General features: G+C 37.8%; 2 protein-coding genes across 2 annotated transcripts in view; one reads left to right on the top strand and one right to left on the bottom strand.

The window, feature by feature from the left end:
* LOC113910492 (rho GTPase-activating protein 11A) overlaps nt 1–26,220 on the top strand; it is a 28,549-nt gene extending 2,329 nt beyond the window's left edge. The window contains exons 2-12 of the mRNA XM_027572764.2: nt 2,076–2,146; nt 4,216–4,312; nt 6,534–6,787; nt 7,419–7,582; nt 7,765–7,911; nt 15,974–16,048; nt 16,816–16,983; nt 19,823–19,952; nt 20,860–20,968; nt 23,168–23,306; nt 23,715–26,220. Of these exons, the coding sequence (XP_027428565.1) occupies nt 2,076–2,146; nt 4,216–4,312; nt 6,534–6,787; nt 7,419–7,582; nt 7,765–7,911; nt 15,974–16,048; nt 16,816–16,983; nt 19,823–19,952; nt 20,860–20,968; nt 23,168–23,306; nt 23,715–25,300 (2,940 nt within the window). The 3' untranslated portion in view covers nt 25,301–26,220. The remainder of the gene's footprint in view (nt 1–2,075; nt 2,147–4,215; nt 4,313–6,533; nt 6,788–7,418; nt 7,583–7,764; nt 7,912–15,973; nt 16,049–16,815; nt 16,984–19,822; nt 19,953–20,859; nt 20,969–23,167; nt 23,307–23,714) is intronic.
* LOC118357083 (heterogeneous nuclear ribonucleoprotein D-like) lies at nt 4,967–6,164 on the bottom strand. The gene is given in 2 exon segments (XM_035728096.1): nt 4,967–6,095; nt 6,098–6,164. Coding segments are annotated over 2 exon segments (903 nt in total). The 5' UTR covers nt 6,150–6,164; the 3' UTR covers nt 4,967–5,244.

The following is a 26,220-nucleotide window of genomic DNA, read 5'->3' as shown; positions in this document are numbered from 1 at the left end:
TCCTTGGGTTATTTAGGGGATTTAAAAATGATAAGATCTGTAGATAGGACTAGCACAGTACCTGTCACATGTCACTTATTCAGCTAATGATAGTCGTTATGGTAATCAATGGTTGACATCCTAATTGGTAGTCAGGCTAGAAATCATAATAGAAATACTCTAATAAATACAGAAGATCTTTGTGTTACAAGAATGGGAACAGGATAAGTAACTTTATTTGAAAACTAGATTTCTTTGGCTCTTTGGTGTTTGTTAGCTAATAATAGTTTTGAGTTTTTAAAGAACAGTGCTAGAAGTCTTTTGAAGATAACGTGATATTCCAGTACATAAAATTTAAAAAGCATGTTATTAGTTTTATTTTATGAGATTATGTTATTGTGAGGCCATTATTGAGAATAATACACTTGAGGAAAAACCCCTGAGTTCTAGGTATGTAAGACCTCTGTAGACTTATAATCAGCTTCAGCAACTGATTTTTGCATTTTGTTTGGTTGTACAATATCAAGAAAATTCTGATTTACCAAAAAAGGGGGTTTCCCACACTAACACATTTTTTTAACAGCTCACCTTGAAATGGCAGTCATAACAGCAACAAATATTCTTTGAATGCTTTACTCTATGTCAGAAACTAATATAAATGCTTTACATTTTTTAATTTATTTAATTTTCTCTACAACTCTGTGACTTAGGACCTATGTGAAGGTGCTGAGGCATAAAGAATTAATTTGATCAAGGTCATTCAGCTAATAAGTAGAAGAGCCAGGATTTAAAACCTGGCAACCCTGTCACTAGGAGCTTGCTACCTTAAGCATACTGTACTGTCTTCTATATTCATCAATTAAGTGGAGCCAGATGCTTGAAAAGGACTACTAAGATTTTGTTACTCTGTTGAATAATTGTGAATGATTTCTTAACCAGTGCTTCAAGAGCATTCATGGAGAGCAGATGCATTTAAGCTAAATTAATGTTTATGAGATTAGGTATACCCACTTATTTAATTTTACATAAGCGGATATATATATATATGTGTGTGTGTGTATATATATATATATATATATATATATATATATATACTGACACACACACACACATACATACGTATATGTATGTATGTATATAGGCTTGTGTTTAAGTCCAGTGCAAAACTACAACCTTCTTAATCAGTGACATGTTTTTAAGAAGTTGGAATGCATGCACAAAGATAGTGGCAGATTCTTTATTAAGAAGTGTGTAACATACAGATTTACTCTTGGGATTTTCGTTGTATTAAATTTGAGCATGAGAAATACATTTGAATAGCACCTTTTAAAAATATATTTCAAAGTAGTTAAAGAAATTTGAATTAAATGTTTGCGGAATCCCTGCCTTGGTTACCTCAGAACATAGTTTGAATAACAGTTTTCCAGAGTGTGGAAAAGAAAATCAGGTCTAAAAACCACTTCAATGTAATTTTAGGAAGTACTCAATGAATGGCATTACCAATCAACTTAGCCTTTTGTTCACGTTAGTATTTATAAGGTGACAGAAGGAAAGTATAAGGTCAATGTTTATAAGGTTACTGAAAGAAACATAGTATTTTTAGAAAAATGTTAGTGTTTTGGCCAAATTTTTTTTAAGAATTTCCTGACTAAGCACTAACTGGATTGGTTTTTCATTATGGGATTGGAAACTGATGGAATGTGTTACATTGCTTTAGGGCAATGACTTTATTTAATTCCAGTACAATTAATATGCAGTGTTACATTAGTTTCAGATATATAGTATAGTGATTCAGCAATTCTGTACTTTACTCAGTGCTCATCATGGTAAGTGTAGTCTTAATCCCCTTCACCTATCTCACCCATCCCCCCCACCCACAATGACTTTATCTTGGGCATTTTTGTGCTCCCAGTACCTAAAGGAATGTTTAGCATATAGTAGTTACTTTTTAACCAAGGTTACTTGTAATAATTATTTTCGTTGTCTTGATTATTTCTATTTTTTTAATTTCCTAAGGTTTTTAATTTGCTTAATACTTAAGAAAACTTACATTATGCCTAATATTTGTGTTGGAATAATTGAATTTGCAATTTTAGGGTAAAATATTTGGAGTACCTTTTAGTGCATTGCCCCATTCTGTTGTACCAGAATATGGACACATTCCAAGGTAAGCTAAGTTTGGGATGAAGAAAAATATTTCAAACCAGTGTCTGGGCTGTTTAAAAATAAATAGTTGAGAGGCACCTGGGTGGCTTAATTGGTTACGTGTCTGACTTTTGCTCAAGTCATGGTCTCGGGTCCTGGGACAGATTCCCACTTTGGGCTCCCTGCTCAGCGGATAGTCTGTTTGTCTCTCTCCCTCTGCCCCTCCCCCTGCTTGCTCATGCTCAGGCAATCTCTAATAAATAAATAAAATCTTTAAAAAGAATAAATTAAAAAATAGCTGATTGACTTACGCATTTGTTTTGAACTAGCAGTTTTTTCTCTAGTTAAGAGTCTGCTGTCCCCCCTCCCCCACCACCCTCTTTTTCCTTTGTGGATAAAAGACCATTTAAGCTAAGATTAAATAAAGTATTTGTAGATATAAATTATGTTAACACTCGAGCTTTACTGTGTCACTTACTATTTGAAAGTAACCTTTTGGACTAACTGCATCAGAAATTAGCAGAGAAGTTTACATCTTAAATAGTTCAAAGAAGCATGCAAAGAAACTATCTTACCTGTTACTAATTCATTTCCCCTCTATCCAAAGTCGGGTTCATTACGGCTACTCTAGTTCAGTAACCTAGGTTTTTAACTGATGCATTGTTCAAAAGCATTTATTGAATACCTTGCAACCTTAGAACAGTTTTCCCTCATTCAGCATATAGGTGTTGATTCACAATCTCCATAAGGTAAGCACTTACTATTTTGCTTTTCAAATGACCTATGAAAGGTTTGTTTATAATGATTTTCTCCCTTTAGAATTGCAAAGTTATATCTGCAGTAAAGATGACTAAATCTTTGTTGTAATTTCTTTGCCTGTTAAACAAACAAACAAACATTAAATTCTGTCAGTTACCCCCTGTGACATTCAGCCATCGTGCATGCTATCAGTTGCTTGCTGCTGACATCCATTCTAATTTGTGGTATCAGTTGTTAACTATTAAAGCCAACATTGATGGTTAAAAGTTGTTCAATATAAAGAAATTAAGCACACACCTCTAAGTATGAGAAGGGTTGTAAGAATTAGGATATATCGGACTTTTCTGAGAGGCCGTGTTAGAGTGAGAAAAGCACAGTGCTTTATTTTTGGGCAAATGTAACAGATGGTAGATATTTAAAGCTATGGGGGCGCCTGGGTGGCTCAGTCGGTTAAGCGTCTGCCTTCAGCTCAGGTCATGATCCCAGGGTCCTGGGATTGATTCCCGCATCGGGCTCCCTGCTCCGCGGGAGCCTGCTTCTCCCACTGCCTTTCCCTCTGCCTCTCCCTCTGCCTCCCGCTCCCCCTGCTTGTGCGAGCACTCTCTCTCTCTCTCTCTCTCTCCCTCCCTCTCTCCTCTCTCTCTCTCTCTCTCTCTCTCTCTCTCTCTCTCTCTCTCTGAAATAAATAAATAAAATCTTAAAAAGAGAAAAGAAAAGAAGAAGGTCTCAGGGCCCGGGGTCATACTAACATGTAGAGGTCTGACAGAAAAAGGGGAGCCAGAAAAGGAGTTTGAGAAGGAATAGTTAGGGGGACAGCAGGAAGTGTCATGAAAAAGAATATTTTCAAGAAAAGCAGGGAATGCTGCTCAGATGCTGGCAGGACAAGCGAAATGAAGACCATTGGCCATGGATTGATGACCTTAATATCTACTTAAATATCGACATGATATTTAAGATGAGAACTGTTTTGTTGTAGTAATAGGGGTGCAGGTCTGATTGAAAAGGGTTGAGGAGAGACTGGAATATGAAGTGGAGGCAGTAAAAATGACACATCTTGTGCTCTGAGTGGAAGCAGAGAAATGAAGTAGGATTGAGAAGGATGTTGGATTAAAGCAAGGTCATTGAAATTGTCATGGATAAAAAGCTGAGCCGGACAGAAGAATTTAGGAAGCAAGAAAAACAACTAGAATTAACCTTTTATCACAAAGACTGAAGAGATTTGTGATATCAGAGCTTCTGAAGGGGCTTAGTGCTTGGTCCATGTACTTTGGTAGAAGAATAGGATTTAGTAAGATGTGCATCTGGCCACCTGAAAAGATTTCTCTCTTTCAGTTTTCTTGTTGATGCTTGCACATCTTTAGAAGAGCATATTCATACAGAAGGGCTTTTTAGGAAATCAGGATCTGTTATTCGTCTAAGAGCCCTAAAGGTAAGCGTATTCTTGAACTATAATTTTTCATTTGTACTACCTTTTTATTTGGTTTTTAGAATTGAAATATTTAAACTATTGCATGAATTAACAGAAACTGAATTGCAAATAGCCTTTTCCGTGGCAGAAGAACCTTTTTTTTCTAAAAGGAATTATACAGGGGTTCCCCTGGTGGCTCTTTTTTTTAAAATGATGTATTTATTTATTTATTTGACAGAGCAAGGAAGCACAAGCAGGGGGAGCTGCAGAGGGAGAAGGAGAAGCAGGCTCCCCACTGAGCAGGGAGCCCGATGTGGGGCTCGATCCCAGGACCCAAGGATCATGACCTGAGCCAAAGACAGAAGCTTAACTGACTGAACCACCCAGGCGCCCCAAGTGTCTGACTCTTGATTTCGGCTCAGGTCATGATCTCGGGGTCACGAGATCCAGCCCTGCATCCAGCCCCACATCCAGCCCCATGCTGGCTGTGGAGCCTGCTTAAGATTCTCTCTCCCTCTCCCTGTCCCCCCCCCCACCACCATGCCCGAACGTGCGCTCGCTCTCTCACTCTCTCTCTCTCAAAAGAAAAAAAGAATTATGCATTATTTAATGCTTTTTTTTTCAGTTTTGAGAGATAATTGACAAATACTGTATAATTTGATTTTTTTTTTTTTTACATAAGGAAGCATTTATTTGAGGTTTAACATGGAATCATACAAATAAAATTTGTATAAACACAAATCCACATCGAGTCATAACACAGATAGCAAAAGACAAAGTAAAAACAAAGAAAACTAATTGGCGGCTATATACAGTTGGACAGTTGTGTCTTGTACACTAGAAAGTCTTTTACAAAATAATCATCTTAGATCAACAGAAGACCAATCTTCAATGTCGTCCTGCAAGATGGGTTAACTTTAGCAATCTCCTCCTGTTTTCTCCAACATCCTCCTTTAGTATGGCTGGTAATTGTTTTGGTGATTGCCACCCCCTCGAGACGCCTTGCCGTAAGTGCTCTGTTGCCCACTGTAGTCTGCATATCCCTGTCCATATCCATAGTTCCCATAGTTATACCCAGTATAATCATAGCCGCCATAGCCACTATAGTTTTGATCACCACCATAGGCACTATTGTAATTTCCATATCCTTGATCATAATAGTTATTAAATCCTTGGTTCCAGTTTTGGCCCTGACCTCGTCCACGACCCCTAGTACCACCTCGTCCACCAGCTGCAGCACCTCTTCCTCCTTTTTGTTGTTGCTGTTGCTGCCTGTATACCTCTTTGGGTTGTGCAACTTTGATTTCACACTTCCCAGAACCAATTTGATGATATCTGCTTTCTAACAATTTCTTTACTGGCTCTTCGTCTGTATATGTAATAAAACAAAATCCTCTTCTTTCATTTGTTTTTGTATCCATGGGGAGTTCAATATTTTCAATCTCTCCAAAGGCTCCAAAATATTCTTTAATTTGTTCTTCAGAAGTATCTGGGCTCAATCCACCCACAAAAACCTTTTTGGGGGGTTCTTTCCCTTTTAAAGCTTTGGCCCTTTTGGGGTCTATCAATTTGCCATCCAATTTGTGTTCTTTCAGTTCCAAGACCTTATCAACACTAGCAGCATCTTTGAAAAGCACAAATCCAAATCCTCTTGATCTTCCAGTCACTGGATCTGTTTTTATTGTACAGTCTACAACTTCCCCAAATCGAGACAAATATTCAGTCAGATCTTTCTTGCTCGTATCCCAGCTCAAGCCTCCAATAAACATTTTACCGTCATCCTGCTGATTCTTGCTCGCGTTGATTTGGATCCCTCTGCGAATTCCTCTATGTTGCTGTACTCGTTCATGTCCTCCATGGTGGCGGAGTTGTCGGCCGTGGGGTGCTGGCGCGCAGTCCGGGTCGCGGCAGCAGCAGCGGCGGAGCATTGTATGGAGCTGGATTTAAAATCTAATTTGATGTTTTAATATATGTATCTATTGTGAAATGATTGCCACAATCTATATAATGCTTTAAAAGTTAAGAGTACTTTCAAATTTGTGGTCCTTTGTTCCTATAAAGTACTATAGGAAATGAAGAAATGCTTTTTGTTTCTGTTTTTAGCCTTTTAAAATGGCATGAGGTATATTAAAACAAGAGTTAAGAAAAATTTATTAAAGCTCTCTAGAGTACAGAAAAGGGTAGCTTATTTGCAGTAAACTCTTAAGCCCTCAAATGCTCAAGATTATTATATTTATTTCAGAATAAACTGGATCATGGTGAAAGTTGCCTATCTTCTGCACCTCCTTGTGATGTTGCAGGACTTCTTAAGCAGTTTTTTAGGGAATTGCCAGAGCCCATCCTTCCAGCTGATTTGCATGAAGCACTCTTCAAAGCTCAACAGTTAGGAACAGAGGAGAAGAATAAAGCTACATTGTTACTCTCCTGTCTTATGGCTGACCACACAATTGATGTATTAAGATACTTCTTTAACTTTCTCAGGAATGTTTCACTTAGGTAAGTAATTGAAGTCTCAGGAAATGACAGGTTGTTAATTAGCTAGATGTACCTGTATAGATAATAACTTAAAATTAAATTTGGAATGGAAATTTTTCTTAATTATTTCCTTACTGTAAGAAGTGTACCCTGTATAATTTAAGGAACAGTATGCCAGATGATTTGGATTTTCTTACTGCCTTAAGGTCATCATTATGATGGCTTATTGGTGTTGATAGTATTCTTTGTCCATTGAATGACTTCGGATTACTGTGTTTTTGATATATTTGTGTTTTGCTTCTCAAATTTGTCCCCTCTCTCTGCTTGCTGTCAGTGAGCCTGCTTGTTCTAGACATACTTGCAGCCTTTTAATACAGTTTTTCTGTGTGTGGGTTTGAAAATCAAATATCCATTTGTGTGGAAAAACAAAGTGTAGGCTCTATAGTTAGTGTGGTTTTTATGATATATATTTAAACACACAGAAGCTCTTTCTGGTTCTGTCTTATTTCAAGCCAATCGTATAGATGGGTAGACAAAGGGTAGCTATTTTGACTTATGTTTGATAAAATAAGTCTTCAGAGTGTGCTGAATATGTTATTTTACCTCTCTGTTTCTCTTTGGCTCCATCTAAGAGAACTTTGTTTCATTTAAGGTCCAGTGAGAATAAGATGGATAGCAGCAATCTTGCTGTAATATTTGCACCAAACCTTCTTCAGACAAGTGAAGGACATGAAAAGATGTCTGCTAACACAGAAAAAAAGCTACGATTACAGGCTGCTGTGGTGCAAACTCTTATTGACTATGCATCAGATATTGGTAAGATGTAGAAACATTATAAAGTAACAGGATTAGTTTAAATGAAGGAGATCCCAGCTTCCTCCAAGTGTACTATGAAGACAACTATTAGAAATATATACTATTTGAACATTTTGGTATATACTATTTGAACACTTTGAGGGAGAATAGAGGAAAAATTTTAACTCTGAACATTTTTTTAGGGCATATTCCAGATTTTATCCAGGAAAAGGTACCAGCTATGTTGGGTCTTGATGGTCTCTGTGCTACTCCATCATTAGAAGGCTTTGAAGAAGGTGAATGTGAAACTCCTGGTGATTATAAGAGAAAGCGAAGACAAAGTGTAGGAGGTAAGTGGCAATGGCAGTCTCATTTTGTGGAATTACAGCAATTTGCTTTCATCTAAAATGTGTTTAAACGTAATGAAGCATAAGCTGTGGTCTGTGCCTTTTTGGTGCTTACGGCGTAGTTGGAGAAACATGACACATGCATGTGAAAAGCAAAAATGACAATACAATCTAATATTAAATGCTAAATCTTTAGCATAAATGTGAAATGTGTTCAAAGGGGAAAAAATGTTCCCTGGGTTATGGTGATCAGGGACTCCAAAGAAGAAGTCAAACTGAACCTTCTTGAAAAATGGGTAGACTCTAGGGGACTTGGGTAGAGCGTCAGAATAGTTGTATCCTATTGTAGATAAGAGGGATACTCTAAAGAAAGATTTGTGTAGGGAAGAAATAATCTATGACTATTAGTAAATAGACTAACATGACTTGGGTGAGGGGTTTATCCTAAGGATTAGGAGGATATTATGGTGAACTGAATGTCAGGCTGAAACACTATAGCATGAAGCTGGATATTGGGTATTGGTATTGAAGGTTTACGAGTTAGAGGCATAACAGGATTATAATGTTTTCGAAAATTGTCTGGTGTAAAGAATTGAGATTTGGGAATACGGAGAACAGTCAGGCATGAGATCATGATTTGAAATAGTGACATGAACTATTTAGAAGTATGAACTAACTAAAGAAGGAAACATTACCAAGGAAGAAAAAAAAGACCTAAAGCTGGTGGAATCAGTCATAAGATTTATCTCCTTCTTGATCAAGAAGACTGAGGCCATTCTTCTTCCAGTTGCCTTAGGAAATTTCTCATCTTCGGGGCATCTGGGTGGCTCAGTCATTAAGCGTCTGCCTTTGGCTCAGGTCATGATCCCAGGGTCCTGGGATGGAGCCCCGCATCGGGCTCCCTGCTCGGCAGGAAGCCTGCTTCTCCCTCTCCCACTCCCCCCTGCTTGCATTCCTGCTCTCGCTGTCTCTCTCTGTCAAATAAATAAATAAAATCTTAAAAAAAAAAAAAAGAAATTTCTCATTTTTTGAGTATCAGAACTAATTGTTATTTTTTTTAAATTTTATTTTATTATTCTATGTTAGTCACCGTACATTACATCATTAGTTTTTGGTGTAGTGTTCCATGATTCATTGTTTTCGTATAACACCCAGTGCTCCATGCAGAACATGCCCTCCTTAATACCCATCACCAGGCTAACCCATCCCCCCACCCCCCTCCCCTCTAGAACCCTCAGTTTGTTTCTTAGAGTCCGTAGTCTCTCATGGTTCATCTCTCCCTCCGATTTCCCGCCCTTCATTTTTCCCTTCCTTCTCCTAATGTCCTCCATGTATTCCTTATGTTCCACAAATAAGTGAAACCACATGATAATTGACTTTCTCTGCTTGACTTATTTCCCTTAGCATAATCTCCTCCAGTCCCATCCATGTTGATGTAAAAGTTGGGTATTCATCCTTTCTGATGGCTGAGTAATATTCCATTGTATATATGGACCACATCTTCTTTATCCATTCATCTGTTGAAGGGCATCTCGGCTCTTTCCACAGTTTGCCTATTGTAGACATTGCTGCTATGAACATTGGGGTGCACATGGCCCTTCTTTTCACTACATCTGTGTCTTTGGGGTAAATATCCAGTAGTGCAAAGACACACTACATCTGTGTCTTTGGGGTAAATATCCAGTAGTGCAATAAACCCAGCAATTGGGTTTATTTACCCCAAAGACACAGATGTAGTCTTAGGGTGTAGCTGTGACAGATGTAGTCATAGGGTAGCTCTATTTTTAATTTTTTGAGGCACCTCCACACTGTTTTCCAAAGTGGCTGTACCAGCTTGTGTTCCCACCAACAGTGTAAGATGATTCCCCTTTCCCCACAATCTCTCCAGCATTTGTTGTTTCTTGCCTTGTCAATTTTTGCCATTCTGACTGGTGTAAGGTGGTATCTCAATGTGGTTTTGATTTGAATTTCCCTGATGGCTAATGATGATGAAATTTTTCCATGTGTCTGTTAGCCATTTGTATGTCTTCTTTGGAGAAGTGTCTGTTCAAGTCTTCTGCCCATTTTTTAGAACTAATTGTTATTAACTCTCTTCATTCTTGTTTGAATCTTGGCTTATATGATACAGCCTTATGTTTCTTCTTTGCCTCATTTGTAGATTCCCCTATGCCTTCTGTGTTAGTTTCCTAGGGCCACTGTAACAAAGTACCACAAATTGGGTGGCTTAAAACAACAAAAATTTATTGTCTCATAGTTCTGGAGGCTAGAAGCTAAAATCAAGCTGTTGTCTGAGCCATGTTCCCCGTGAAACTTGTAGGGGAGAATCTTGTTTTTTTCTAGCTTCTGGTGGTGATTGTTGATTGTTGGCATTCTTTGGTTTGCAGCTGCATCCGATCTCTGCCTCTGTTGTCACGTGGCCTTCTCCCTGGGTGTCTCTCTGTCCAAGTTTTCATCTTCTAGTGACACCAGTTACATTGAATTAGGGCCTACCCTAATGACCTCTTCTTAAATTGAGTACATCTACAAAGACCCTAATTTCAAGTAAGGTCACATTCACAAGTATTTGGAGTTAGGACTTAAACATGTATTTTTGGAGCACATAATTCATCCCATAAACTTCCTACCCCAGATACAGATATTCTCAGACACATTTTTTTTTTTTTTTTTTAAGATTTTATTTATTTGAAAGAGAGAGACACAGCAAAAGAAGGAACACAAGCAGGGGGAGTGGGAGAGGGAGAAGCAGGCCTCCGGCCAAGCAGGGAACCCGATGCAGGGCTCGATCCCAGGACCCTGGGACCATGACCCAAGCCGAAGACAGACGCCTAACTGACTGAGCCACCCAGCCACCCCACAGATCCTCTTTATTACCCTCTTTTCCTTTGTGATTTCATTCATTCCTAGAGTTTCATTTATAGCATCTAAATAGGTGAACACAGGGGGAGCCTGGTGGCTCAGTCGTTGAGCGTCTGCCTTCGGCTCAGGTCATGATCCCAGGGTCCTGGGATCAAGCCCATGTCGGGCTCCCTGCTCAGCAGGAAGCCTGCTTCTCCCTCTTCCACTCCCTCTGCTTGTGTTCCCTCTCTCGCTGTGTCTCTCTCTGTCAAATAAATAAATAAAATCTTTAAAAAAAAAATAGGTAAACACTGGATCTGGATCTCTACCACTATTGTCTCGCAAATATCAGTTCCACTTTAGTAACAGCTTACTAGGCAGATATCTTCACTTCTGCCTATTTTTGATGCTTTAAGCTCAGCATTTTGAAATGATCATCTTCACCCTCTTTAAACTAGTTCTTCTTGAATTCCTTTTTTTGTTAACAGCACCATCATTTTCTAGTCACTTGGGCTTAAATTGTGGGTGCCTAACTCTTACTGTACCATTTATATTCACAGTTTTCAGGTTCTCTAAGGCTCTCTGTGGTATTTACTGCATCATCTTTACTCTAAGAATCTCCTTATTGATCTTCATGCCTCTTTGATTCTTTTTTTTTTTTAAGATTTTATTTATTTATTTGACAGAGAGAGAGATAGCAAGAGCAGGAACACAAGCAGGGGGAGTGGGAGAGGGAGAAGCAGGCTCCCCACAGAGCAGGGAGCCTGATGTGGGGCTCGATCCCAGGACCCTGGGATCATGACCTGAGCCGAAGGCAGACGCTTAACGACTGAGCCACCCAGGCACCCCATGCCTCTTTGAATCTGCCCGGCTTATTGCAGTCAAGACTGATGTTCTTCCTGTATAACTCCAGTCATGTCTCCCACATACTCATCAGAAACTTCCACTGATAAAACTGATATTTATAACCTGATATTAAAGGTCTTTCATAGGATTGTTTTAGCGTGCCTTTCTACTGTTTCCTCTCTAATTTATGCAATGTATACTATACTTTAGTTCAATTTCATTTTTTATTTATTGTTTTTTAGACACTTTGGGCTTTTTTGCTTATCCTATTTATTGATAGAATGTTTTTACTTCCATCTACCCTTGTTGTTCAAATTATATCCAGTTGTCAAAATTCAGTTTAAGTGTTTTGTCAGACACGCTTCACCCTGCTGTGTTTTTAGTGGGAAAATAATCTCTTTTCTGCGCTGGCCTTCTATAATATTCTAGACTCTAACAGTTTTTATATGTTTTTATATTTACTCCTCATACATGACTCTCTTACCTATTATATTTAATGCTCTTTGGAGGTTGAGGCCATGTTTTATACATTGTATCCAGCCCAGTGTTTTTTACTTAATGGGCATAAACTGCAGAATGAATACATTAAGTCGAGTTACTAATATTTGGCTTAAACCCAGAGGTACTTTATCTGTTCAAACAGGTTAAAATAGTGTTTGTCAAGCGTCATTAAAATGCATCAATTTCAGGGGCACCTGGGTGGCTCAGTCGTTAAGGGTCTGCCTTCGGCTCGGGTCATGGTCCCTGCATCGGGCTCCCTGCTTGGCCAGAGGCCTGCTTCTCCCTCTCCCATTCCCCCTGCTCGTGTTCCTTCTCTCGCTGTTTCTCTCTCTTTCAAATAAATAAATAAATAAAATCTTAAAAAAAAAATGCATCAATTTCATTAGCAATTTGAAATTGTTGCAGAGTTCTAGACCATTAGTGTTTATCTTTTGTGTGTTATAGCTAGCCCTTTTTTTAATTTAAATTCAATTAGCCAACATATAGTACATCATTAGTTTCAGATGTAGTGTTCAGTAATTTATAAGTTGTGTATAACACCCAGTGCTCATCGCATCACATGCCCTCCTTAATGCCCATAGCCCTTTTTTGTCTTTTTTCTTTTTTTTCCATTTCACTCTGAAATGCTACAAGCATCCATGTGATCTGATTACATTTGCTTTGAAGAATCTTTTGACTTTTAAATTGTAGAAAAATAGGTAACATAAAATTTATTTTAACCAGTTTTAAGTGTACATTTCAGTACTGTTAAGTGTATTAACTTTGTTGTGCTATCATTCTCCAGGAACTTTTACTTTTATTTTTGATATTTATTCTATGACTTAGTCTAACGTAGTTTTATGCTGGGTATGGCAATTCTCAATAATTGTTTTACCCCAGAATCTATATAGTATTTTATGGGCAAACTCTTGTAATGAAAGTAATGTTTTTACCTATGTTTACAAATTTGTGTGCCCTTCTGTATTGTTATTGTGCTAAACAAATGTCTTTCATGGTCAGTGGTACAGTGTTGAGCTGATTTGACTAATATGCCCTTAATAGTCTGATACTTCCTGAAATACATATGTCATGAGACATAATTTTTCCATTTCTCTAGAAAGATGGTCTGTACTTGGGGCACCTGGGTGGCTCAGTTGGTTAAGCTGCCTTCAGCTCAGGTCATGATCTGAGGGTCCTGGGATGGAGCCCCCATCGGTCTCCCTGCTTGGCGGGAAGCCTGCTTCTCCCTTTCCCACTCCCCCTGCTTGTGTTCTTTCTCTAGCTGCCTCTCTCTCTCTGTCAGTTTATTAAAAAAAAAAAAAAAAAAAGTTGGTCTGTACTTGCAGTGTGGCCCATGATGCCGTGATGCAGTCAGGATGGTTTCAGATTATGGAGGGAATAGTTTGTCTTTCCATGCTTCTGATTTTGTTCGCAGGACCCTGGGATCATGACCTGAGCCGAAGGCAGATGCTTAACCGACTGAGCCACCCAGGCATCTCCTTTCCTGTGCTATTCTAATTGTGTGGGGTTTTTTGCTGTGGCTGAGTCTGTTGCTCAGTTGTTTCTTCTCTCTTCAGCTCTGGCTTTTGTTTTTCTTCTTTCCTTTTTTTCTCTTTTTCCTCTCCCATATTAACTTTGTTTGTCTGCTCAGGTGCCATGAAGGTTGGCTTTATAAGCCATTACCTCCCATTTAGAGCATAGCCTATTTTTGGCTCTTCATTAAGGTTTTCAGTCTTCTCTGGTTTGTACCTTTTTCACTTGAAAGGTGAAAGATTCTCAGTAATACACAAGTGGGCTATAGCTGAACTTTATTTTGAGTGATGTTTGGTGATTAATCAGGTAAACAGACATATTTAAAGAACTTTTATATTACATTGTGGCTAAAAATTAGGGGTATATTTTTGCATGAAACTAGTTGAAGTCACAGTTTCCTAATCACTAAATCCAGTGGGTACTTTTTTAGGCCTGTATCATTCAGAATCTCTTTGGCCACTTAACTATTTCCTTCCTGATTTTTTTTTTTTAATTTACTTGGTTTTTATAACACTATGCTTTTGTTTCCCTACATCTTTAGCCACTTGTTCTGTCTTTTCTTTTAATATTTTATTTGTTTATGAGAGAGCGAGCAAGCACAAGCAGGTGGAAGGGCAGAGGGTGGAGAAACAGACTCACTGCTGAGCAGGGAGCCTGACGCAGGGCTTGATCCCAGGACTCTGGGACCATGACCTGAGCCGAAGGTAGACACTTAACCGACAGAGACACCCAGGCACCTCTCCACTTGTTCTGTCTTTATGTTTTGGATTTTCTTTTTCTACCACCTCTTAATTGCTCCATTCTTCCATACTTGACTTTTCTTTTTACACTTTGCCCTCTTCCTAAATGACCTCATTCATTCTCACTTTTTAAAACCTACCATTGCTGAGCTGATGACTCTCAAACTACTTCTCCAACCCTGATCTTTCCACAAACTGATTCATATCCATTTCAGTGTTCCATAGGTATGTCTAACTTTTCCCTGCATAATTTCCTTTTCTTTGGGTGGCACCATTGTCTTTGCAATCATCAAAATCAGAATTCTAGATACTCTTATCTACTCTTTTCTCATTCCCACATCTCACTGATCACTAAATCTTGTCACTTTGAGCTCCTAAATACCTTTTTTCTACTTCCATTTGCACTCTTCCTGCCTTAGGTCAGATCTTCACCTTTTGCTTGGCTAATTGCCACTCTTCCTTTTAGATCTCAAATATCACTGCCTCAGGAGCACCTGTAACTCCCCAGTCTAAATCTGTTGTTAAATCTGTACTTCAGACTACGAATCCCATTTGTCATTATATTTCCTTGGTATTTTCATGTTTTTTTTTTCTCTGTTAGAGTAAGTTTTATAAAGGCAAGGACCATGTCTGTTTTGATTACTTTTGTATCTTCAGTGGTAGCACTGTGCTTGACACATAGTAGGCACAAAATAAATCTTTGTTGAATGACTAAATAACATACTTAGAAGAACCTTCAGCTAGTTAGCCAGCCCCCTAACTCTGTCATACTGCTGCCAGTTATTTTTTCAAAAATGCAGATCTGACAATTTTGCCCCCCCTTTTGCCTTTGGAGAAGTTCAAGTTCTTCAAAATGACATAGAGGCCTTTTTCCATCTAATGCACAAGACTTATCTCTTACCATATCCACTGCTCTCTGTTTGCTCTAGCAGTATCAAACTACTGGTTTCTAGCATACATAAATCGTGTCGTTTCACCTACATGCTTTTGCGTATGCTATTCACCTTGCCCAAGTGCTACCTTCCTACTAAATCAACACCTACTAATCCTTCAGAACACTGTCCAGGTTTTGCTTCCCCTGCCAAGCTTTCTCTTTTCTTGCCATTTCTTCTCTTCCTCAATAGGTAATGATTTTCTCTCCCATTCTCTTTCTGTACATTATACACATTTGTTTTACACACATTCTTTATTGTATGTCTTTTTTTTTGAGAGAGAAGAGATGGGCATATAAGTTGGGAATGTAATCAAAATACATCTTTTAGTTTTTTTCCTATTTTGAAATAATTTCTTCTAAATAACCTTAAGTGACCTAAAATGTAGGGCTGCCTGGGTGGCTCAGTTGGTTAAGCATCTGCCTTTGGCTCAGGTCATGATCTCAGGGTCCTGGGATTGAGCCCTGTGTCGGGCTCCCTGCTCAGCAGGGAGTCCGATTCTCCCTCTCCCTCTGCCCACCAACCCCCACTCATATTCTCTCTCAAATAAATAAAATCTTTAAAAAATAAAAATAAATGTATAAGCTGACATAAACTTAGATGCTGGAAAACCACAAACATCAATATGAATTATTGGTGAAAGATAGGTAAATGTTAAATTATAATTGATTATATGATTATATGTGTTTTGCATTTCAGATTTTGTTAGTGGAGCATTGAATAAACTTAAATCTAACAGAACACCCTCCGTTACACCTCAACAAGAAAAAATTGGTAGGTATTATATGTTTTGTATTGAAGTGAAAATTTCTGTATATTATACAGAGTAACCATTACCTAACTTATTTTGGTTTAATCAAATCCAGATATTATTTTAAATGGAGATATGGTACTATAATTGTGTTGTGACATTGCTAATTACATTGGGTATAATGAACCCAAAATTGTAGGTAAGAATTTCTTTTAGTTTGTTGTTACATCTTTAGTCTTTTAAATCATGCTTTTCTGTTGAATGTAAGTTGGATGCTGTTGAATATGTGAAAATAACTCAAATTTCATTTTTGTTTTAGAACCAGAATTTTATTAGTGTATGTTCCCATTTTTATCTTGGTTTGCTTGTGGCTGAAATTAGTCAGGCCAATAACATAACAGACGATATGATCGTTTGTTTTGTTTTTCAGATTGAAGAAATTAAGTGGTTAATATTTAGTTATGATGAAAAGCAAAACTTTTATGTAGATCAGTTTGTTTGATCTCCTTGATTATTATTTTATTCCATATATTAGTATTCTTTACTGTGGATTATATGTATCTTTCAGTCTATTTGGTTTAAGTCACTATTGTTAATCTTACCTCTTTGTGACTTCCCTGTTATCATTTTAAATAATTGCATGGTGTTAATTTAGTTATAACATATATTTGATAATGTAAACATATTCTTCATTCTTTGGTTAGCGCTAAGTAACAACTTTATAAGAAGAAATTACATAAAGCTTTTGTTTTTCCCACAGAGTTGATAAAATAAAACATTTTTTTTTCAGCCCAGGTATCCATATCACCCACGATTCTTACACCAAATGCTAAGCGTAAACTGCCAGTGGATTCCTCTCATGGTTTCTCAAGTAAGAAGAGGAAGTCCATCAAGCACAATTTTAACTTTGAGTTGTTACCAACTAATCTCTTCAGTAGCAGTTCTACACCAGTATCAGGTAGCAAATAGAATTTATATAATTGGGTTGTAAACATTAACATGAAAGTGTCTATTCTGAGCAAAGTGCTATTTCGTATTAATGTCACCCCTTTTAGGAGGTATGGCTTTATTCAGTTTATCAAATCTTTTAATTTTTATAAAGTCCCCTCACTTTTAAAATAGACACTGACTCTCTATAATTAATGTGTATGTGTGTATGTTGACTGACCCTGCCTATTGAAAGTTATGATAAGTAACTTAGAATGAGAGTTTGGGCTCCTGTGTGTAGCACAGGTTTTAGGTGATTGGACATCCTGAATTCTACTTCATTACTTCCTGATCTAGAGCTAGGACTGTATTGTTATCTTCTGTTGAGGTTGCCAAAATTTGATTTTCCCTAAATGCAGAGTGGTGGGGTACTGCCATAGAGGAACCATTGTGCAGTTAAAGGGGGGGTATTTTTTAGTTTTATACTCAAGTAGATTTTATAAAAGCTTTAATAACTTGGTTTACGCTGTTCCTTATGACACGGTTTCCAGATTCTTTACCAGCCCAGCCATTTTCTTCCAAATGACATATAAGTTCCTAATATAGCCACCCAGAGCCGCCAGAGAAAAATATAATTTTGCTAATTTGAGTACCAGATTTTTGTTAGTATGGTCTTAGATTGAGTTGGCTCCTTTAGCATGTACAGAATACAAGTTGGCCCATGGTTGATCTTACAAGTTAACGTTAGGATCAATGCAAAATGAGATGAAATCCTAACTGAGCCCAGAGTCCTCTATCTCCTATTTGTCTCACATTTCATCAAAAGTGAGTGATCTCTAATTCTTTTAGGTTTTTATTGATTTCAGACAGTGTTGAGAGTGTTACTTTAAATTTGTTAGCTAGGTTAAGAAAAGTCTAGATTTTCCTTGTTTGTTTTATCAGAAAGTTGAACTTGTTTTTTATGGTCCTTCACAGGATCTCTGTGTGTGGTTTGCTAAATGTAATGATAAGACATATCGTTGTAATGATAAGACAAATACAGATATATCTGAAGCTATGTGTGTATTTCTTTCAGTATTCAGAGGTTGGAGACTTGAATTCTTTTAAACTAACTTAGTGTTTTCTCTCTTTCTCCTTTTTTTTTTTAGAGAGAGAGAAAGTGCGAGCAGAGGGGGAGGGGCAGAGGGAGATGGAGAGAGAGAATTTCGAACAGATTCGGTGTAGAGTCCGAGGCTGGGCTTGATCTCATGACCCTGAGATCATGACCTGAGCTGAAATCAAGAGCCTGAGGCTGAACCAACTGAGCCCTCCAGACGCCCCTAACTTAGTGTTTTCTTATTTTTTTCGACCTTGGAGGACTGTTTCCAAATGGCCAGTGTGAACTGTAATTCTATCTGCCTTTGTTTATTAGCATTTAATATCTGCTTCAAGAAGCGAACCTACTGATTCCTTCTCTCCAAGCTCCCAAAAAGTAGTTTAAACATTCTTGTGTTACTGGAACATTAGTATGAGCCTGCTGAATCAAAGATTTTTTTTTTAATAAAAAAATCAGGTTCAGGGGCACCTGGGTGGCTCAGTTGGTTAGGCGTCTGCCTTCGGCTCAGGCCATGATCACAGGGTCCTAGGATCGAGCCCCACATCGGGCTCCCTGCTCGCAGGAGGCCTGCTTCTCCCTCTCCCACTCCCCGTGCTTGTGTTTCCTCTCTCTCTCTCTGTCAAATAAATAAATAAAATCTTTTTAAAAAAATTTAAAAATCAAGTTCGATAACAATAATCCTGTTATTTTAACTCACCATTTTCTTTCTTTCTCTTTTCCTTCTTTCCCTCCTTCCTTCCTTCCTCTCTTCTTCTCTTTCTCCCTCTCTTTCTTTTTTTTTTTTTTTTTAAAGATTTTATTTATTAGAGAGAGAGAGAGAGAGAGAGTATGAGCAGGAGGAGGGGCAGAGGGACAAGCAGATTCCCCGCTGAGCGCAGAGCCTGGTGCATGGCTCCATCTTAGGACCCTGAGATCATGACCTGAGCCAAAGTTAGACACTTAACTGACTGAGCCACCCAGGCACTCCTGAAAAGATTCATTTTCTATATTTGTCTAATTTAATTACAAAAATTATATTTTAATATCTTAGGGAACAATAACACATAAGTCTTTATTACCAAACACTGCGTTTATATTATTAAGAAAAATAATAATATAGTTTACATTTACTGATATTTTTATCAGACCTGTGAAAAATGGGTGAGACTGGAGCCATCTTAAAACAGAGCTAGAGTGGCCACTGCAGAGAAACTGCCTTACCCACTTTTTTTTTGCTGTTTGTTTTTTTTTTTCCTTTTTTGTGGGTTTTTTTTTTCATTTTTAAAAAATTTAAATTCAGTTAATTAACATATATTATTGGTTTTACAGACAGAGGTCTTAACTTACCATTTTTCTTTGGCCTTACTTTCTCAGCCACAATTCAGTAAATTCCATCGCAAAATTGAAAATGGATTGGTTTCTAATTTTGGATAATAACAGATATGCGCTTTTTTTAATATATAAAGGCAGCTATATTAATCTACAGTTCACAGGGTACCTATTTATAATTTTTTTCCTGTATTAATCTACACTCCTTATTGAGTTTAAAGCAAAACTTTAATATAAAAATCATGTTTAATCTGACCCTTAATTGGCAGCTAAAAAGTAAGAAATTGATACTTTTTTTAAAAGGTGAATTGGGTTTATTTGGCTTCTGAAGTTGATTACCAGAAATTATGTGATTTTGTTATTGCATAGGGTTGGAAATTAAGATTTTAAATCTAATTGCTATTAATATTTTATACTTTGGAAAGGAAGTGTGGGTGGTATATCACATGTGGTTATATTTTTATAGTTCCCTTTGATACAAGCCCAGAAGGATCATCTCAGAGTTCAGTCTCTCCTATAACCATCAGTGGAAACCGTTTGATTAGTACAGGTGTGCTAAGGCGAAGTAAGAGGATTGCAGGCAAAAAAGTTTGCAGGTAATAAATCCAGGACATTTCGTTTCACTGGTATATATCGTTAATAAAATACTTCGTTTGTCTTTCTGCTGAGAATCATATTTGAGTCATAATTTTTTTTTATTTTTATTTTTTAAAGATTTTTATTTATTTATTTGACAGAGACACAGTGAAAGAGGGAACACAAGCAGGGGGAGTGGGGGAGGGAGAAGCAGGCTTCTTGCTGAGCTGGGAGCCCAATGCAGGGCTCGATCCCAGGACCCCAGGATCATGACCTGAGCCACAGACGCTTAACGACTGAGCCACCCAGGCACCCCTTGAGTCATAATTTTTAAAAATTCCCCCTGCCTTTATTATCTTATCAATCAGCTGCCCTTTATATATCCTCCAGAGAATGACTTCTAATTTGAGTCCACTTTGCTTGCTTAAAATCCTATTGTATGTCGATACGTGTAATTTTTTAATTTCCCGTTAATTTGTAGGCTAGTCTGTTCTTCTTAAAAAAAAATTTTTACTGGAGGGGGAGGGGGAGGGGCAGAGTGAGAGGGAGAGAAAGAATCCTCAAGCAGACTCCCTGCTGAGTGTGGAGCCAGGCATGGGACTCAATCCCAGGACCCTGAGATCATGACCTGAGCCAAAATCAAGACTGAGCCAACCCAGGCGCCCCAAGGCTAGTCTGTTCTAATGATTCTGTTTTATAAGTGACTAAGTAACTCTTGTGATAAACAGGAGAGGCCATTTTATATACAAATATAATGTATACATTAAAGCTTAACTGATTTTAGAAAATTATTACTCTGTTTAATTACTAGCAATATAATTTGCTCTGGACTTTCAAATTGCATTTTGCAAGAATGCCTCCAGTTTTTATGCTAACATTTTTTTTTTTTTTTTTGATGCTGACATTTTTAATCCCATGCTTTTTTAGAGTGGAATCAGGAAAAGCAGGCTGCTTCTCTCCTAAGATCAGTCGTAAAGAAAAGGTCCGAAGATCTCTTCGTTTGAAATTTAGTCTGGGGAAAAGTAGCAAAGACATAGTAAGTGTCTTTCACCATTTCATTGATGTTCATATTAGCATAAAGCTGTAGACTTGATGGTAAAAGACACTCTCAACCCTGCCTCTCCAGCTACTGTCTCGTTCTCTCGTTTATACCAAACTCTTACACATGAATTGATATCTACTGTTCCGTCCTCTTCTGTTCTGCTTAAATTGATTCTGATGAGGCTTTCATCCCCAACACTCAATGCAGCTGCTTTCAAGATCACTCATGAATTCAGTGATGCTCAAACCAGTGGACAAATAACAGTCCTTATTAGACTTGTCAACGGCATTTGACCTGGCTAATCACTTGCTCCTCTTTGGCATACTTTCCTTCTTTGCTTCAGGGGCACTTTACTCATGATTCTTCCTTCTTCATTGGTTACTTTCCTAATTCCTTTACATTGGAGTGCCCAAAGAGTTCCCATTTCTCTTTCTACTCACTCAAGGTGCTCATTAGCTTTAAACATCATATATTTACTTAAGACTTCCAAGTTTATATCTCTAGCCCAAAATGCTTTCCTGAACAACTTGACTATTTCTTAACATCTGCCTACTTCTTTAGTTGATGTCCATCCAATAGACATCTCAAGTGTAACCTGTCCCAAATAGAGCTCGCAAGATGCATTTCTTCACTGCTGCTATTTCTCCACTCCTCCCCCTCTCCACCAACGATATCCCCACCTATAGTCATCACCATCTCAGTTATGGCAACTCATTCTCCCAGTCACTTAGGCTAAAAACCATGTAGGCAGGGGCGCCTGGGTGGCTCAGTCGGTTAAGCGGCTGCCTTCGGCTCAGGTCATGATCCCAGGGTCCTGGGATGGAGTCCCACATCGGGCTCCCTGCTCAGCGGGGAGCCTGCTTCTCCCTCTCCCTCTGTCTGCCACTCTGCCTACTTAGGCGCTCTCTCTCTCTCTCTCTCTCTCTCTCTCTCTGTTAAATAAATAAATAAAAAATCTTAAAAAAAATAAATAAAGGCCTTGTTGACAGAGAGAAACACAGCAAGAGAGGGAACACAAGCAGGGGGCGTGGGAGAGGGAGATGCAGGCTTCCCGCCGAGCAGGGAGCCCGATGTGGGGCTTGATCCCAGGACCCTGGGATCATGACCTGAGCCAAAGGCAGACCCTTAATGACTGAGCCACCCAGGCGCCCCCCCACGTAGGCATTCTTGACTCCTCACTTTCTCACACGTCCTGTGTAAACCATTAGGGAACCTTGTGTCTCCTCTGCTTTTAGAATATATCCAGACTGAACAATTCTCACTGGTACTACAGTTCTAATATTCTATAAATTCTGTCATCTCCAACTTGGTTTACTGCAATAAGCTCCTACTAGTAGGTCTACCTCTACCTTGCTGTAATACTACAGCCAAACTGATCCTTTTAAATCCCAAGTAAAGTCCTGTCACTCCTCTGCTCAGAATCCTCCAGTGACTCCTCATTTCACTCTGAAAAAAAAGACAAAGTTCTCATGTTTACATGCACCTCTCCACAGGACTGGAGCCAGCCTGCCTTTCTGAGTCCTCCTCTCACCGCCCCCTCGAGCTCACTCAGCTTCTTGCCTCCGGGCTGTTTGTCAAATGTGCCAGACCTGGTTTCAGCCTTGGACACTGCCCTGGCCTTTCTTCTCCCTACGATAATGTTCTTTCCCCCTTTATCTTCATGGCTCCCACACATTTTTCTTTACTCACACATCATCTTCTGACCACTCTGTGTAAAATGACAGCCCACCATAGCCTTCTTACCCTGCTCTGCTTTTCTCCACAGCATTTCTCACCTTGTGTGTTGTATAATATACAGTATAATTTATGGGTGTTCTTGTCCTGCTCCAGATCTCCCCATCTAGAATGTAAATTCTGAGGGTAAGATTTTGGTCTGTTTTGTTTTGTTCACTCACTGTTGTGAGCAGGTCCTAGCATAGAGTCATCACAAAAGAAATTATTTCAGTTAATATGTGAGGTTGTTTTTACTTTAAATCATAAAATACCAAGTAATAGCCAAGTAAAATGCTTACAGTTTTCCTCAGCATGCATGCAAGTACATTTGTATTTGGTATGAAATTGTTTACTTTTATATACCTTTTTCACTCAGCTGTAGAGGATTTTGATAACTAAAAAATTTACTTTGTCTTAGTATTTGAATTAACTAGGCTTATTTCTTAACCAAAACATTTTCAATTTCTCTTTTCTGTACAGACTGGGTGTTCTGGTGTCGACAGACATGAAAATGTTGGTCGACGACTTGCAAATCAACAAAGTTTAAAAAATGGGATTGAGTCTGTAAAAACAGGTCTGCTTTTTAGCCCAGATATTGATGAAAGATTAACAAAGAAAGGTACAGTTACATGATATTTTTAGTTTTACCCAAAAAGCCTACTTTCATTGCTTTTCTGAAAAAGTTTTTCTGGCTTTCTTGAGATATAATTAGATACAATTGACATATAAGCTTCAGTTATTTTATCATAAAATATATTAATTTACTGTTCTAGAAATTAAAAATTCATGTCTGAGTAGTGAAAATATTTGAATTGGCATCGTATTTTTGTCTAAACAACTGGAAGACGCTTTATAATATAAATACAAAAATGTTTGACATTTTTATATTAAAAATTATTTCTTTTAACACAAATCCTTAATTTATTGAAATTTAATGTTTAATACCTTTATCTGCCATGTGTTTGAATAATATTTCAAATATGTTTCAAATATAAATGATTAAAAAGACTGAACTGTTTTATTTTAGGTTCAAAAAAGATCCATAAATCTGACGAAAACTTATTAACTCCAGAGCGTCTAGATGGAACAAGTTACCGGATGTCTTGGACAGGACCTAGTAATTCCAGTTTTCAAGAAATTGCTGCAAATGAAGTTTCTCCGATCAAAGGAAATCTTGAGGTGAAAAGCTCTTTGGAGCGTGATACTACGGTTGAAAAGTCCCCTGTTCGTTCATGTGAACTTACCCCTTCTAACGTACACAATAAGCATAACAACAATGTAACTGGAAGCTCTCTTAGTGGGTATGAAAATAACTTGACCACAGAGACTTTGGTGAAAATTCAGAAAGCATTTTCTGAGTCTGGAAGTAATCTTCATGCATTGATAAATCACAGGCAGTCATCAATAACTAATGTGGGGAAAGTAAAGCTAAATGAAACATCCTCTACAGAATATAGCCCGGAGAAAAATCTATTTGAAACTAGTGATTTGACTGTGATAGAATCAGATGAACATCAAACTAAAACAGATGAAAATAGTTTTTCAGAACAAGACATCTCACTACATCAAACTCAAAAATCAGATGGAGAAGCAACTATAACATTTTACTCAACTCATATGAAGACTGAACATGAGAAAAGCATCCATTCAGATATACCTAGAGATCATTCAGTCAAGCCAGAATTGCCTAGTGATGAACACATAAAGAAACAGCAGTCCCCAAGGGATAAACTAAATACTCAATTAAAGGAGAATGAGAATATGATTGAAGAGAACTTCTTACTGAAATGTGCAGCTTCTAGGGAGGATGCAGCTGACCTCTCTTCCTCAGAGCAGATTACATGTAATATAACAAACTTACCAGAACCGAGGCCTGTGAGAATCATTCAGCAGCAGTCACTGGGGGGAACCTGCCATACAACCAGCCCCGAAAGCTCACAAATGACAGAACACGGGAGGGTGTCAGACCACATACAGTGGTTTAACAAGCTTTCTCTCAACGAACCAAATAGGACCAAAGTTAGGTCACCTCTTAAGTTTCAGCGTACACCTGTCCGTCAGTCTGTCAGAAGGATTAACTCCTTGTTGGAGTATAGCAGACAACCTGTAAGGCACAAATCGGCAAGTCTCGGTGATGCCGCTTCTCCTCTGGTTAAATCAGTGAGCTGTGACAGTGCCCTTTCCTCTGGTACAGAAAGTACATCAAAAGATTCGTTGATTTCAAGTACCAAATCAGGTCCTAAAGAACAGAAGTTTACAGCATGTGAACAGCCAAATGTTGATGCAATTTCAAAATCCGGCATGGAGTTAACTTACAAGTCTTTTTCAAGGATGAAGAGGTACCCAGACTCCAAGAATGCTTCTCTTGGGTCTACCAGAATTTGTAAACAGGAAGTAGTATCTGATGATCAAATTAAGGTTCCCTTGGATGACCTGACAAATCATGACATATTAAAATCTGTTGTAAATAATAATATGGGCTTTTCTCCTGGGATAAATACCAGAGTCCTTAGGAAACCGTCAGAAAAAGAAAGGGTCTGGTATAAAGGTTCTCCAAAAAATCCTATTGGCAAAGCTCAGCTACTACCAACGAGTAAACCTGTAGACTTGTAATTGATAAATGTTAATACTTGTTAATGTAAATAAAATTAGCGGTTGGTGATACGACTGGCAGGATAATCTACATGTTAGTTTGTTAGCTCAGGAAGATGAAGTGATAGATTTTAATTTCACTGCACAAGCAACTTGAATTCTTATGCTTGTATAAATGACTATTTTGTTTTTCTTAATTATGGCAGTATTTAAACTTGTGATCTCTTAAAGCAGAATTTACACTTTTTGAAAAATTGTTGGCTGGGTTTGTGAGAAATTAATTTTTGAAAATTGTATGAATTTTATATTAAGTGTGATAGGAAGAGTGGAACGAGTTACCTATTTCCTGTTATTCCTCCTAAGTCAGGTTTCTACAAGAAATTTCTTACATGTAAAGGGAAGAGATAAGCCTTATAAATCTTATTTCTTTAATTACACTGATATTTATGGCTTTTGCCAAAAATCCCTAAAAATTAACTTGTTTCAATAGCATCTTAATCCTTTACTCCTATTTGGGGCAGAGTAGTTAGGCTTATATTGTCTGTAGTTGTGTACAGTTATGTTCCCTGGGACTAAGAATTACGGCTAAAGCAGAAAAATGACTCAAGTGTCCTCTTATAGAATGATGCTGCAGAAATAATTGATGACTTTTGAGCCATACTGTTTTTAAAGTTAATTTGCACAGATACATTTGTAGCTGTTTTGTCTGATACAGAATTTAAAATTATTTAAGGAGGAATAATTAAGCTTGGAAATTTTTAATCAAGGTGATTTCTTAATATGCACACACTTGATTTTATAATTTAAAATAGTTGATGTACCTCTGTCCATTTAACTTGGATTCTTAACTTTTGATTCTTATAAAAGCCTATGATGTTTTGTCTGGTGTGTAAATGTTATTTATTTAGCATAGACATTAAAGGTAACCTTCTGGAAAATGA

This window comes from Zalophus californianus, chromosome 6, assembly GCF_009762305.2.
Source record: "Zalophus californianus isolate mZalCal1 chromosome 6, mZalCal1.pri.v2, whole genome shotgun sequence".
Lineage (NCBI taxonomy): Eukaryota > Metazoa > Chordata > Mammalia > Carnivora > Otariidae > Zalophus > Zalophus californianus.
Note: the sequence above shows the minus strand (reverse complement) of the source record. Positions and strands in the feature narration are given on the sequence as shown.